The sequence below is a fragment of the Amborella trichopoda genome, chromosome 2 (genome assembly GCF_054954075.1).
Source record: "Amborella trichopoda isolate Santa Cruz 75 chromosome 2, AtrichopodaSantaCruz75HAP2 v2.0, whole genome shotgun sequence".
Lineage (NCBI taxonomy): Eukaryota > Viridiplantae > Streptophyta > Magnoliopsida > Amborellales > Amborellaceae > Amborella > Amborella trichopoda.
In genome coordinates this window covers 60,769,688-60,784,622 of record NC_142337.1, presented here as the reverse complement: position 1 = coordinate 60,784,622, position 14,935 = coordinate 60,769,688, and the positions used below count along the sequence as shown (strand labels likewise).

The window sequence follows — 14,935 nt, the reverse complement described above, 5'->3', positions numbered from 1 at the left end:
ATAACAACTCAATGAAGTTCTTACCCAAACATTAAATAATACATCGTGTATTGCTGCTACTTGGTTTCGATGGCTTCTCTCCAACCTTGCAATAATGTATCTGACCCCTTACATAATCTTGTGGGGATGTTCAGGTGTCAAATAGAAAAATTTTGGGTTGAAGTAGTAACCTACAAAATATATAGGTAGAAAAATGACATTTACAATTTCATAAAAAAATGATTTAAAATGAAACATTGTAATGATATAAATATATATTTACCAGCATAATGAATTGGACGTCCAAATTTGGTGTTCCACCTCCTTTCTATAATCTCGATCACTTTGCTAGCAAAATTACACTTATCCCCAATAGCTGATTTCGCCCTCTCAATACCTTCATAACGGATACCCATGGTAGCTTTCTTGTCAGCATCCACCATTCTTAACACCGTGACCAAAGGGGCAGTGGCCTCTACAACACTGGAACATCGAGACCAGAACCGCCTATTTGAGACTATGTTGTCTACTTTTATACCGGTACTGGACTTCAAGAGGCGGTCATTTAACCACTCTTCACAGTTAAACAATCTCTTTAATGCACCTTCAGATTCTCGAATGGAGTCCACAGCTAAGTAATCGGTCGCAAAACGGGTTATGGCAGGCCTGATTATCTCTTTTTTCTTAGAGTGTTCTCCAAATAGAAATAAAATTTTAAAGTGCTTGTATATAAATCTCGACACCAACCTTGCTTCCTCTAGAGTCTCCTTCACAATTTTGATCTCACCGATCTCCTTTAACATAAGATTGATGCTGTGTGCAGCACACGGGGTCCATACTAGATGCTTCCTCTTATCCATCAATTTACTGCCCGCAGAACACATGCACGCTCATTGTCCGTAATAAACTGGACTACATGCTTATCTCCTACCTCCTCCACTATCAGATCATATAGTCGTACGTAGAAGTTTGCATCATTCTTCGTCCCTGATACGTCTTTGCTAGACAAAAAAGCTGTACCTTTTGAGGAATAGGCCAAGAAGTTTAAAAACTCCTTTTTGCTAACTTTATTCAACCAACCATTACTCATGAGAGTGATGCTTGTCCTTGGCCAACTCTGTTTATATTCTTCAATCCACTTTTTAACTTCCTCCACCTCTTCATCTAATATTGGCCCACTGAGCTCATATGCCGCCGGGGGTTTTACCCCGGGCCCGACTCTCTAGATTACACTGACCATAGGTGGAAAATATAGGCTATTGGCTACATCAAAGGGAATCCCTTTATCATAGAACTATTTACCAACGTATCTTCCCAACATGTTTCTTGTACCTTTAACCATGCCTTTTAGGGTCATCTGTTGTGACTTAAGCTTTGAGAGAAATGGGTCTTTACGATCATGACCTACAATACTGGCACTCCTAGGTAACCTAGAAACAATTTCTTCAACATCTGATTCTCCTTGATACATATTGCCACCAACCCCTCTATACATATTCGAGCTGGGCCCGCCATACATGCTCGAGCTGGGCCCGCCATGCATGTCTGAGCTAGGCCCACCATGCATGTCTAAGCTAGACCCATCTGGCATTCTAAACCCACGTTCCCTCTGATATTGTTCATGTAAACTCATTCTTGTGGCCATGTCCAGCTCATTATTATATTGCTCTTCTAGGTCATTATTATATTGTTCTTCTGTATCATTCTTACTTGATGGCGTGTATAAACTAGCTATTCTTCATTCATCCTATGTTTGGCAATTTTTTTACCTTTGTTAGCATTAAGAATTGCCGCCATCTATTTTTTTACATTACTAGGGATACTAGTGCGTGCAGAAACTTCTCCCTTAACCCTTGCCAAGTGTTGCTTGAACCTATGTACCCCAATACTTATCACTCTTTGACAGTAATTACAAATAATTTTGTCTTTTTTGTTGGGTTCAAGTCTGACCCCATGTTGCCATGCAGGGTCTTCTGCAGATCTTGACGTGATTCAACTGTTTTAAGATGTAAAAAGTATAAAATTAACCTGACAGTTCAACAAGAAAAATAATCACCATGTGTAGTGATAATATGTTGGGGTAGTTCATGTAGTCATATTTGTTGTTATTTGTTATTGCAAAATACCTCTATTGACAATAATATTTTCGTACATATCAATTACAAACATTCAGGATAATATAATACAAAATGCAAGCTCCAAACATGGCTACAACTCAATTATCAAGAACATACATTTTTTACATTAAAAAATTAATAATAAAAACAATTCTTCACAGAGCCAGCTAACATCAGTCATTCCAACTAAAAAAATGCATTAACAACAGATAAAAAAAATACAGTTTTGCATTAAAAATATAATAACACGTATTTTTTTGCATAAATAATCTATCAACATACAATTTTTTCAACAAAAACTTTAACAATAAAAATTTTAAATATGGTTTAATACCTGATGATAATTAAAACCTTGTCAGGATTTTCACATCTTTTCGAAAAATCACCATTTTTCAAAAAATTCGATCATGGAAAAAAAAAAAAAAAGTACAGCAAACTCTAACAATAAAAATTAAAAATTGGGTTTAATACATCATGATAATCAGAACCTTATCACAATTTTCACATCTTTTCGAAAAATCATCATTTTTTCAAAAATTTGATCATGGATAAAAAGAAATAAAAAAAAAAGTTCAGCAAATTTTCAAAAAATTCGATCATGGATTACAAAAAAAAAATTGATCATGGATTAAAAAACAAAATTAACAAATTTTCAAAAAATTCGATTATGGATTAAAAAAAACAAATCACAAATTTTCAAAAAATTCGATCATGGATTACAAAAAAAAACAAAAAAAAAAAAAAACAAAAAATTCGTTCGTGGATTACAAAAAAAGAAAAAAACAATTCGATCATGGATTACAAAAAATTCAATCATGGATTACAAAAAACTCTATCATGGGTTACAAAAAAAACAAAAAACAAAAAATTCGATCATGGATTACAAAAAAAAAAAACAAACATTTCGATCATGGATTACAAAAAAAAAAACAAACATTTCGATCATGGATTACAAAAAAAAAACAAAAAATTCGATCATGGATTACAAAAAAAAAAAACAAACATTTCGATCATGGATTACAAAAAATTTGATCATGGATTACAAAAAATTCTATCACGGGTTACAAAAAAAAAAAAAAAAAAATTCGGCCATGGATTACAAAAAAAAAAAAAAAAAAAAACAGTTCGATCATGGACTACAAAAAAATCGATCAAGTATTACAAAAAATTTGATCATGGATTACAAAAAAAAAAAAAAAAAAAAAAAAAGATTCTATTCTTCACATAACTATCTTACATAAGCCATTTTAACTCAAAAATCCACCTCTAAGCGAATAAATTACATCCAATTGAGTACATTTTCTGATAAACAACAATATAAGGAATCAAAACCCTAAATTTTGAACACATTATCATCAATAAGTCAAATCAAATCGATTAAATTGCAAAAAAAAAAAAAAACGCAGTTCTTTTCTTCCCAAACAGTCATTGAATCTAAAAAATGAAACTCGAATTGAATAAATCAGATCAAATTGAATACATCTAATTATAAACAACACTATAACGATTAAAAACACTAGAAATCTAATACATTATTCCTAATTTATCATGAACAAAAAATCAAAAGGCGGAAAAAAAAAAAAAAACAGCAGCATTTTGGTTCCACAGACATCTCTGTGTTCATCTAAAAATTCATGCTGTAATTGACCAAATTACATAAAATTGAATATGTTAAATCATAATAGACACAATAAAGATTAAAAACCCTACAAATTGAACTCCTTATCTTCAAAATATGCAGTGAAATTAATCATATGACAAAAAAAAAAAAAAACCCAAACTTCTTTCCTGGTTTTGTGAACCGAAGCCTTCAATCTCCAAATAACTCTGTTTTTCTCAACGATTATCACAAATTAGTAACAGAAGGTTTTGATGAACAACTTTACGATCAAAATGCCTACAAATTTTGAAAGATTCATGCCTTATTTGGCATGAAACACAAGGAAAGGCGAAAACCCTATAAATGCAAGTTTCGTGATCCAAAAACACAAAATTTCTCAACCATTTAATCCGTTTAAAATCTGAATAAAGTTGTTTAAAGCCTGCAAGTTAGATCACATAAAAAAAAAAAACAAGAAAAATGATTAAAAAAATGACAAATTTCGAAGAATCCCGTGAAGAACACTGTGCAGCCCGTGTTCTTCACGGGACTCGCCGATTTCGTACAGTGAATCGGCGAGTCACTGTGCAGATTCGTCCGGTTCTCTCAAGAATCAGACGATTCCCGATTTTTTTAGCGGTTCGAGCCGTCTATGGTTGATTCCCGAGTCGAATCGGGCGAGTTCGGTTCGACTCGGCGTTTTTTTAAACACTGCTCTAAACAATCAAAGTAAAATACAACTTCAATTAGTACCGGAATATATTATTTCAGTACTAAAAATCTCGTAATGGCTTAACAATTTATTTTGAAAAATTATAAAATTTAAAATTTAAAAGATAATGTGGATCAAGTGCATCGCTTAACATGTGAAAAACATGAAAATTGATGATCTAAAAAACGCAATACAAGATAAGATACACTATTTTTAAAACTTAAAATCTTTTTTTTTTTTATGTATATACATCTTTGGACATCAAAATAGCCTTTTTTATCAATTTTTTTAAGGTGTGCCTTAATTTGATTCTTTACAGCCTCCTCCTTATGGAAACCTTTTTTTATTTAGCAAAGACTACCCACTTATTCAAATGAATTTACCTCACACGTGTGAAAAATTTATCTGCATGCTAGAAAGGGTTGCCCGACATGTGGCCGTCAATAATTGGTCCCGCATGTCAATGAATACGAGCCTGGAACCCGTGAAATAGGTTGGTGCGACACCGAGCGCCAAGTCTCCTTTGCGCCCTCTCTCTCTATCTCTGTAAATATTTATACCAGTAACCTCGTTAAAATGTGCCCCTCATCAAACCCTAGTTGTCCACTCTCTCTCTAAAGTCTCAGAGCGCGGTGGTGGAGCGTAGGAGAAACCCTGCGTCACCATTACATCTCTCTCTAAACTTATCATTTTTATGTATTTCCCGCTCTCTTTCGTTACTTCTTTTACAGCAAGGGGCAGCAGATCACAAAAGCCACAAATCATCCATGCATTCGCCTCTCCGTTTCTCTCTCTAGATCTCTAAAGCTCACGACCCAATAACCTCTCTCTAGCACCAGATCTTCACTTCTCATTTCCGAAAAATGGAGAGCATAAGGAGCTATTGGGGTAGGAAGAGCTATCAGCGCCTGAATCGCTCTGGTTCGAGGAGGAGCAGAGTGGAAGTGGCGAGATTGGGCTCGAAAAGGAGGCGATTTTGGAGAATAAAGATCACTCCTAAGATCAAATTCAAGATCCCAAACCCTAAAAAGCTCTTGATTCGATTAAGGGACGCTTATGTCAAGGCTATGCTTAGCCTGGCCAATTCCAGGGCATTTACCGGCGGCGGAAATTTTTCCGGCATGAGTTACGGCCAGCCGTTTGCCAGGCCTCCGGTGAAGGAGTACGATGAGAAGATGTTGGTGGAGATCTACCGTTCGTTGATGGCGCAAGGGCAGATCGTGGCCGTTGGTGGAGTGGGCAATGAAATTAACGGTCGCCGTTAAAGAGTTTTCCGTCGAGAGGTAGGAGAAGTTACTGTAAAGCCCATGACCACTTCGGATAATTCCCCAGATTGGCCTGAGATTATTGTGATTGACCAATGGGTCCCTCTATTTTGGAAGGACGGAATTTCCCCTAGGGGAAATGGTGGATTGGGTGCCCTTTTTGTTTGTTAATAATATTCATGAGTAGTGTTTCATGTTCATGTTTAGAAATAATGAACATCCAATGATTGTTGATTCACAGATAAGGATGGCATCGATAGATTAAGCTTGCAAAATGTTACATTTATAAGTTTTCTTTTACTAAAATCTTCTTTAATTTCCTAAAATTTAGTTCCTATTCTGTAACTTTGGTTTTGTGCAATTTCATGCATTGCCATAGATCGGGCACAAGGAAGGACAGATACAAAAATACCCTAAGGTTGCAACCTTAAAATGTAGATAGAATTACAGATGTACTTAAAAAATCCAGTCGGTTGAAGAAAACTGATCATCTCGACATTGAGATGCATGAATTTGAAAGGAAAAAAAAAAAAAATTTGGAGGTTATGAATTTGAAAGGAAAAAAAAAAAAAAAGATTTGAAGGTGCGCCTTAATTGGATTGTTTAAGGTTGTTCTAATCTTATAGAAACGACACCCTTTTTAATTTTGGGGGGAATCGAGTGGAAGACAGGCCCCTACCCGTCCGTTTTGACGTGGATTAGGGGGTTGGCTTTTTTTTTAGGTGGTGTGATGATGGATTAGGGAGTTGGCTTTTCTTAGGTTTAGGTGGTGTCATCAGCATGATATCTTATTGAGGGCCATATGTATTTAGGGTGCATGATATCTTTGATTTTGTGCCAAGCTTCGACGAAGCATTCTCACGTTCGTGTTTATCTTTGGTCAGAGTCACTTAAGGCAGGCAGTCACATGTGAGTTTATCTTTGGTCAGAGTCACTTAAGGCAGTCACATGTGTATTGAGACGGCTTCCTAATCTAAAGCCCTAAAGGTGATCGTTTCGTATTTGTTTACTCTTCCTCAATCAAACCATTGTTTCATAGAGTGGAGGGGAAGTTTGGAATCTTCCAAGTAGGTCAGGGGCAAAATGGTCAATGGCCTCTGTGTTTTTATCATTGTGTATTTGGCATTTGAGAAATGTTGCACAGGATAAAGACATGTCCCTTATTTTCCGGATTCTCTCTATAGTTTATGCTTAAACAAGATTTTATACAGAGTATATTAAATGTTTAAACAAGTTTTTATACAATAAATTGCATATAATAAGCTAAGAGAGAGATAACATCGAAAAGGAGGCGGGGGGGGGGGGGAATCTTATGCGTAGGGGGGGGAAACCAGGTAGTCAAAAGAAGTGCAAAGGGGAGTCAATAGGTCATCATCTTTTTAAGGGCTTTTTGTTTGTTTCCGTCATATATATATATATATATATATATATTTGTGCCTTTGTGGTAGGGGAGGTGGAATGACATTAGAACCAAAGCGGTGGACGTTTTGGGATTTTATTTTAAGCGGCAGCACCGCACCCCATGCCTAGTTATCACATTCTGAGACTCCCCACTTGGCACTTTCCGATAAAGCTAGCTCCTTTATTTATATATATAAATTAAGGTAAGGGTCCGTTTTTTCCTCCTGAATTATTAAGTTTTTATTTTTTTCGAAATCATGTATACATGGGAAGGGTACAACTATGCACATATTTTGAATGTTAACCAACACAGGTTGTGTATGGGATGGAAATGATTGTGATTCGAGATTAGTGGTTCAGCCTGCTCTCCCATCCGTTCATCATTTCATCGTACGATATCAGAGAGAATAGTTCATCTCCACCACCCACCCATTTAAGGATGTTCCAACTCGTGATGGCTTTTCTCCTTTGAAAAAGTAGGTGGTCCAGGGGAAGGGGCTTCGCCTAGTCTTTATGGAAACAAAATAAAGCTTCACCTTGAATCCTCATTCACGAAAATCTTCATGATGATTTTAAAATCAATTTTCAATATCTACAATGAAATTAAAAATTCAAAATTCAAAAAATGGTGCATATCTAATTGATATATAAACACTTATTTTTAGGACAAAATAGACGGTCTAGATAATTTGTTATAATAACCATATTTTTAAAAATTGAAATTCTTTTTTTTTTTTCACAATGATAATGTTCAAGCCAAGATGATCCATGTAAAGTTTTCTAATGCTTGAATTGTAACGTTTGATGAGTTATAGAGTGGGGCTTTACTTATTTTGATAGGGCTGCAGCCCCATCAAATCATTTTCTTTATATGGTTGGTGAGAATTGAATAGGAATGCAGGGAAATGCTTGGTGGTCTTACAGGTCTAATTAGTTCAATTGGTCCTGCGAGTTTATGGGATTTGATGGGATCCCAAACATCTCCAATGGTTTCTTATCTCAGCTTCAATTTAATAAAACAAATAATTGATTTGTAGCTCAAAAGGTATTCAAAACCAAATGATCATGAAGATTGATTCCAGACTATCCATTTTGATGGATGTTAGACGCCGAGAAATCCTCCTTCTCAATCTAAACTAAAAAGAGGTTTATAATATAACAAATTGATAGTATATTTTGATTGATCGATGTAGTTTTGATAGGTCTTTTAGTATAATATTAAAATTTAACACATTTTATATAAACCAATAAACCACATGCAATCAACTTTTTCTTTTTTGACATTGATTCGTGGATCATCTAAGATCTTTTAGATGATTTTAGGTCACACGTAAAACACAAGTAGGTGTTTTATCCCATTCATCCACTATATACCCGCACAAATAGACTCCACGTATATTCACGGAAATATAAAAACAAAATATAAGTTTATATAAAGGGTGCAGTTTGTATAAAACGCCTAGTTCAAAAAATAAAAGAAAGGGAAATTTTGAAGTTTGTTGCAACTCTGGTGCCCGAAGCTTTTAAGTTGGTTTGAAAATATGTTTTTGAGATTATGTACAAAATTTAAAGCTCCAAAAATAATGTGGATCAAACAGATTTATAAACACTTGAAAATATTATAAAGGGACTGTGTATATAATGAGACCATTTACTTTTGGTATATGGAGGTTACAACTACTACAACCATCCGAAGTGAAATCTGATATCTTGGGTATGTCACAAAGTTTGAAAAAATTTCTTCTGAACTTTGAGCTTGGTCAATAAAATAAATACAGCCACTTAATTTCACATCTAATAGTTAAGATTAATTGTGACCACCTTATACCAAAAGTAAATGATCTCATTATGTACTTTTCCTATTATGGGTTGTTTCTATAATGTGCTATAAGATGCAATATTTTTAAAACTTAACATCTTTTTTTTTTTTTCATCTCCATATATTTGAAGGTAGAGATGATCAATTAGGGGGCTTCTCAATGTGGAAACAACCTTTTTCTATAGTACCTCACTTTTATAGCAGGTTAACGAAGTTTAAAAACCTTTACCTTATATATTTAAGGCTTGCGATAAAAAATAAAATCACACCTCAAAACCTCCAAAATGTAACTTCTTTATCAAAAAAGCTCTCAATTTAATCATTTTGACCTTGGCAATTATGAATTTGAAAGGAGATTTCAAGCCCTAAGATATTGTACTACCTTAATTTTTTACATTATATATTTGTAATATTTTTTGAATCATTGATTTGTGCCGATCTTAATCGAAGATCTGACATGCATCAACGGGTGGACAATCCAACCTATAATCTGGGCTTTGAAATACTGATTGATGTAATAAAAACATTAATATTAATTATAATTTATTCAAAGTTAGATTCAATGAACGCATGGGTACCTATCTATTGTACTATTACACAAGGTGGTGGGCTCGTGATATACTTGCAATGATGCCCCTGTTTCTACATTATTAAAGCATTAATATTAATTAATATACTAGATAGTAACACACCGAATTTTATAATAGTGACTATGAAGTTTGATAATGGTGTTTTGTGGACCCTCTTTACCAACGTTAACATCCTATCTTACCAACCAAAAGCAGATTCCACTATGATGTGCGAACGCATAATATGCATTTTTTTTGTCTTTAAGTTCGCACGTGTCATCCATTGGAGGTGAAAATATTTCTTATTGTTAAAAAAGGTGAAATCTAAAAGGTCAAAAAATTGCTCTTTTGGCCTCGAACTAGACACGTGCAGTTACCCAAAAAAAACTAGACACGTGCATCTTCATAAAAAAAAGCAAAAATGTTTATGCAAGGCACACCTAAAAAATCTAAAAATTGATTGAAAAGGTTGTTTTTGACGCTATAAAACCCTTAGGTTAATCATGGATGTGGATCCCATTTATACCTTTTGGATCCAAATCTGGATCTCCATGAATCTGGACGGGATCTGAGCCATTGTCAACCATTTGGGAGGTTTTTCAAATCGAAAGAGTTGTCGCAATTTTTTGAACAATTTGCTCTGGATCTTCCCGAAGTGCTACCAAAAAAAAAAAAAAAAGAGATGCGGCAGTGAAAGACTACCAAAACCCTTTAAGTTAATCATGGATGTGGATCCCATATCTACTTTTTAGATCCAAATCCCGATACTAATGGATCTTGTAGAGCCGATGCTCTAAACAATTAAAGTAGAGCGCACCTTCACATAGTATCAAGAAATGTGGTTTCAATATTAGAAATCTCTCTGATAGCCTTAAAATATATTTTCATCTCTAATTATAAAATTTAAATTTTCAAAAATAGTGTAGATCGAGCTGATCTATGAAAATTTAAAAATCTTGAAAATTGACTGTACAAAAATATGTTACAAAATGCCCTTTTTTCAAAACTTGAAATCCATTTTTTTTTTCATGTCCATGCTTCTTGATGTTGAGATGATCAATTTGAGAATTTTTAGGCATCAAAATAACCTCTTCTAGTGAAATTTTTGAGATGAATTCTAATTTATTTGTTCTAAGCATTGACTCTATATAAATTTTTTTTTTTAAAAAATAAGCAAATGAAAGAGATGCAGCAGTTAGAGACTACTAATTTTTGTGGGAAAATGCCAAGATATAAAAAAAGCACGTAACAGTGAAGTACTACCAAACACCAACTACTTGTTTGGACTTCCCTTTGCTTCGAACCAACGGAAAATTGCCTTGGACCCGGGACTACAAAAGAAGACCGCGTGTACTATGCGTGTACGGAAGTAAAAATTCCATTTCAGGGACCGAATATGATGATGTTTGAATAAGGAGCCAACTTTTACTATAAAGTTGGTCCGAAAATGTAGTTATGGTGTTGCAAACTTTCTAATGATTTGAAAAAACATGTTAAAATCCTATTATAAATTTTAAAATTTCAAAAGCGATATAAATCAAGCAGATCTATAAACACTTGAAATAGGTCAAGTAGATGTATAAACACTTGAAAATAGATAGTTCAATAACAAGATGTATTGTTTTTTAGACTCAAAGTTTTATATATATATATATATATATATATATATATATATATATATATGTTGAGGTCGAAATAATCAATTGGAAAGCTTTTCAACTTCGAAACACTCATTTTTTACTAGATTTTTGAAGTGCACCTGTATAATGTGGCAACCCTTAAGAAAAACTTTTTCCTTTTAAGACACGCTAAGTATTTCTAAACGGAAGGTGGATTTTTGGTACCAATTGCCTATATCTAATCGTTCGAAAATTGAACATTTCAAGGTCAATCTTTAAGATTTGATTTTTTGTATATTGTTCACATTTCGGAGGAGTTTGCATACAATAACACCATATACTTTCCATGCAAAGAGGACACCACCACCATCCATAACTGCTACATTTGAAATCGAGATAGGGGCAAACCATTGTTTGCTCCCCAAGTTCAAGAAAATTTCCATGAATTATGAGACACATTTGCCATCTTATTCTACATCCTATGGCTTGAGGTGATTGCAATTTTTGTCCATGATAGAAAACGATCTCAATCTCATTTCGTACAAATTCTTTTGTTTTTTTTGTTGATTACATAGCATCGAGGGAGAAAATGTACATTTTATTCGTGTACAAGAATATAACATTTCTAAGGAAAGATCACCCCAAAACTAATTATGTACAATGCCATTTGGGTTTCAACCAATTTGCAAGCAGGAAAGAAGCTAGGATTGTGGTGGTAACACCTCACACCCTGGTCACTACATTGTGCTTTCATTTCCACCACTAACACCATCCTATAAATACTTTAAAAAGGCCCACTCCTAATCTATTTAAAAAATTAAAGAGGGGTTATCTTCCCCACTTACTCACCCCAAAAAAAAAAAAACAATTTACAAGCACCTTCAAAATATGAATAGTTCAACGGAAAATGCGGGATTGCCACTTTTAGAGAAAAAAGAGGGTTCTTTTTTCAAAGGGAATGTCAGAGATATTGGGATACTAATTGTAGTTGCCATCTAGAACGATATATGAGAAAATAACATTTAAAGGGTCAAAACTCAAAACTCCTTAGAAAATCGTTAAGGGGTCCATATGATCTCATTTATCAGAACAATGATGGGTATTTCCCCAAAACAAATTCAACAATGTGAACAATTGGTGCAACTGTGAATCTAGACCTCCAGGGCAGCTGCAATGTGTATGGTTGAAAATTTTGGACCTAGCTTCTGACAATAATTTTGGTTTCAACCATTTTTACTGAGAAGTGAATACTTTAGCGAATGAATTGGCTAAGAAAAGAACTGTTTTAGACTCGTTGGTTGTATCTTCTCTTTTATTTTAACTATGCCATTGTAATTGGTTGGTTGATTTAGTAATACTTAGTATTCTTGTCCAAAAAAAAAAAAAAAGGCAAAAAGTAACCCCAAGAATGTCAGTATTTTGACTCATTTATTGATATTATAAACTGTTTTGACCGATTAAAAAATAGAAAAAGTTTATACAAAGCCAAGGCTCTAAACAATCAAATTAGAGCTCACCTCAAAATTTTCACTAGAAAATATTGTTTTGATGTCCAAATATCCTCAAATTGATCATCTTGACATCAAGATGCATGGACTTAAAACAGAACTGAATTCAAGTATTTAAAATAGTGCATCTTTATAACGCATTTTGAGACCATCAATTTTCAAGATTTTTAAGTTTTCATAGATCTGCTTGATCTAGACTATTTTTTAAGCTTTAAATTTTATAATTAAAAATGAAAATATATTTTAGGGTTATCACAAAGATTTCTAGTATTGAAACCACATTTCTCGATACTATTTAAAGGTGGGCTTCAATTTGATTGTTTAGAGCCTCCGTTCAATACAAACCGCACCAAGAAAGAAATTTATAAAATTAATGAGAAGAGATGTACAATTTAATACATTACTCGTAAATATGAATTTTATTTGTCAACGAAAGAAAGAGAGGTTTGCGTTTGTACTCGGAAATAATACATGTCCTCTACCTCCCAGCGAAACAAATTTACCAAATTTCAACCCCTAACCTGAAACAGATTTGTGATTAATATATGTCCTCTACCTTCCAACTAAAGAAAGTTTTAACAAATTTCAACCCACCTACGCTGAAAGATACCTGCAACTGAAAGGAAAACAACGAATCTCCCTCACATTAAAGTGGTATTCTTTTGTCCTAGACATGAAACAACCACCTTTAACAAAGTCTACAACATGAAGCATCCACAAAAACAAAGTCTACAGCACGCCTGCCATATTAAAGTCTCATTTCCCTCTCTTACTTTGACACCTTCTCTCTTTGACCTCTCTCTCTCTCTCTCTCTCTCTCTATATCTCTCTTAAAGAAACAGAAAAACTTGAGTTCACGAGCAGTTTCCTCCAATATGCGGGGCCCTATCAACCCTAATACGCATGATGCACACCCTTGCCTTTTTGCCTAAATGCCAAATCTACATCGAATGGAAAAGTTTAATTGAATTAAGGTTCACTTTAAAGATCTACTAAAAACGAAGTTGTTTTGATGCCCAAGCATTGTTCAAGTCGATCATCCCGACCTCAAGATGTATGTACATGAGAAAAAACAAATTTCAAGTCTCGAAAATAGTACATCTGCAATGCATTTTTTGGACCGTCAATATTTCAATTTTTTAGATTTTCAAGTGCGAATAGATCTGTTCGATCTACACTATTTTTAAACCTTTAAAATTTATAATTAGAGGTGAAAACAAATTTTCAGACCATCACAACGATTTTCCGTTGTAAAAAATCTTTACTGTGATTGTTTAGGCCTTCAGCCTTGTACAAACCACACCCTAGAAGAATATGAGTCGGAGCTCACGACATGTGACATCACCTAAGAGTGTCATTAGGTTCTTAAATTTTGGGGACCCAACTTCTTCAATATAGCAACGAACCTCAATAAAAAATAAAAACTTATAGTACGCGTGAAATCGTCACATCTAAGTGTTAAAAAGTCGCAAGCTAAATTGATATTCTTTTAAGGGCAAGCTTCCCCTACAGTATAAAACTTATATACTTCCCCATATCCAACCGTCCAATCTGAATAGAGGGCAAAGATTGCCCCAATCACAATGTCACGTCTCTACACTATTTTATTTTTAAGTTTTTTTGTATAAACTATTTTGACACCAAATTTTGGATGTCCAATCCTCTATTAAACTTGCACTAGCAAAAAATAAAAAAAAAAAATATTTTCAATAAAATAAAATGACCCAAATGCTCTTGAAAATTTCAAGGGATATTTTGGTTATTATATTTTATCGAAAAATTATTTTTAATATTTCATATAGGTGCGCCCCAACGATAAGATGACACGTACCAAATTTCATATCAGTAAAATCTGTATAAAAAAAAACTAAAAATAAAATAATTTGAGACATCGGATCTAAGATCAAACCGTGAGTGGCTCTCTTGATCAAAATTGGACGACAGGATTGTTGGGGAAGCATAGATCTTCTATGTTGTAGGGGAAGTATAGAAACCTTTCTCTACGCTAAAATCTTTGACAAAAGTGAAAGTAAGAAAAGGAAAAGGTTTCTATACTTCCCCTACAGTATAGAAGATCTATGTTTCCCCAACCATCTAGCCGTCCAATTTTGATCAAGAGAGCCGCTCACTGTTTGATCTTAGATTCGATGTCTCAAAGTATTTTATTTTTAATCTTTTTATACAAATTGTATGAATATGAAATTTAGTACGTGCCATCTTCTCATTGGAGCGCACCTATAAAAAAAATTTTAAAATATTTTTAGATAAAATATAATGACCAAAATACCCCTTGAATCTTTCAGGGTTATTTTGGTCATTTTATTTTATTGAAAATAATTTTTTTAT

At 33.9% G+C, this 14,935-nt stretch overlaps 1 protein-coding gene across 1 annotated transcript; it reads left to right on the top strand.

Annotated features, from left to right (window-relative positions):
- Positions 1-4,993: 4,993 nt before the first annotated feature.
- Positions 4,994-5,948, top strand: LOC18445154 (uncharacterized). The gene has a single exon (XM_011629080.3). It carries the CDS (start codon positions 5,272-5,274, stop codon positions 5,671-5,673), a length of 402 nt encoding a protein of 133 aa, XP_011627382.1. The 5' UTR covers positions 4,994-5,271; the 3' UTR covers positions 5,674-5,948.
- The last annotated feature ends 8,987 nt before the right edge of the window (positions 5,949-14,935 follow it).

Coding starts and splice junctions, on each gene's coding strand:
- LOC18445154 (XM_011629080.3), top strand. CDS start 5,272: ATGGAGAGCATAAGGAGCTATTGGGGTAGGAAGAGCTATCAGCGCCTG.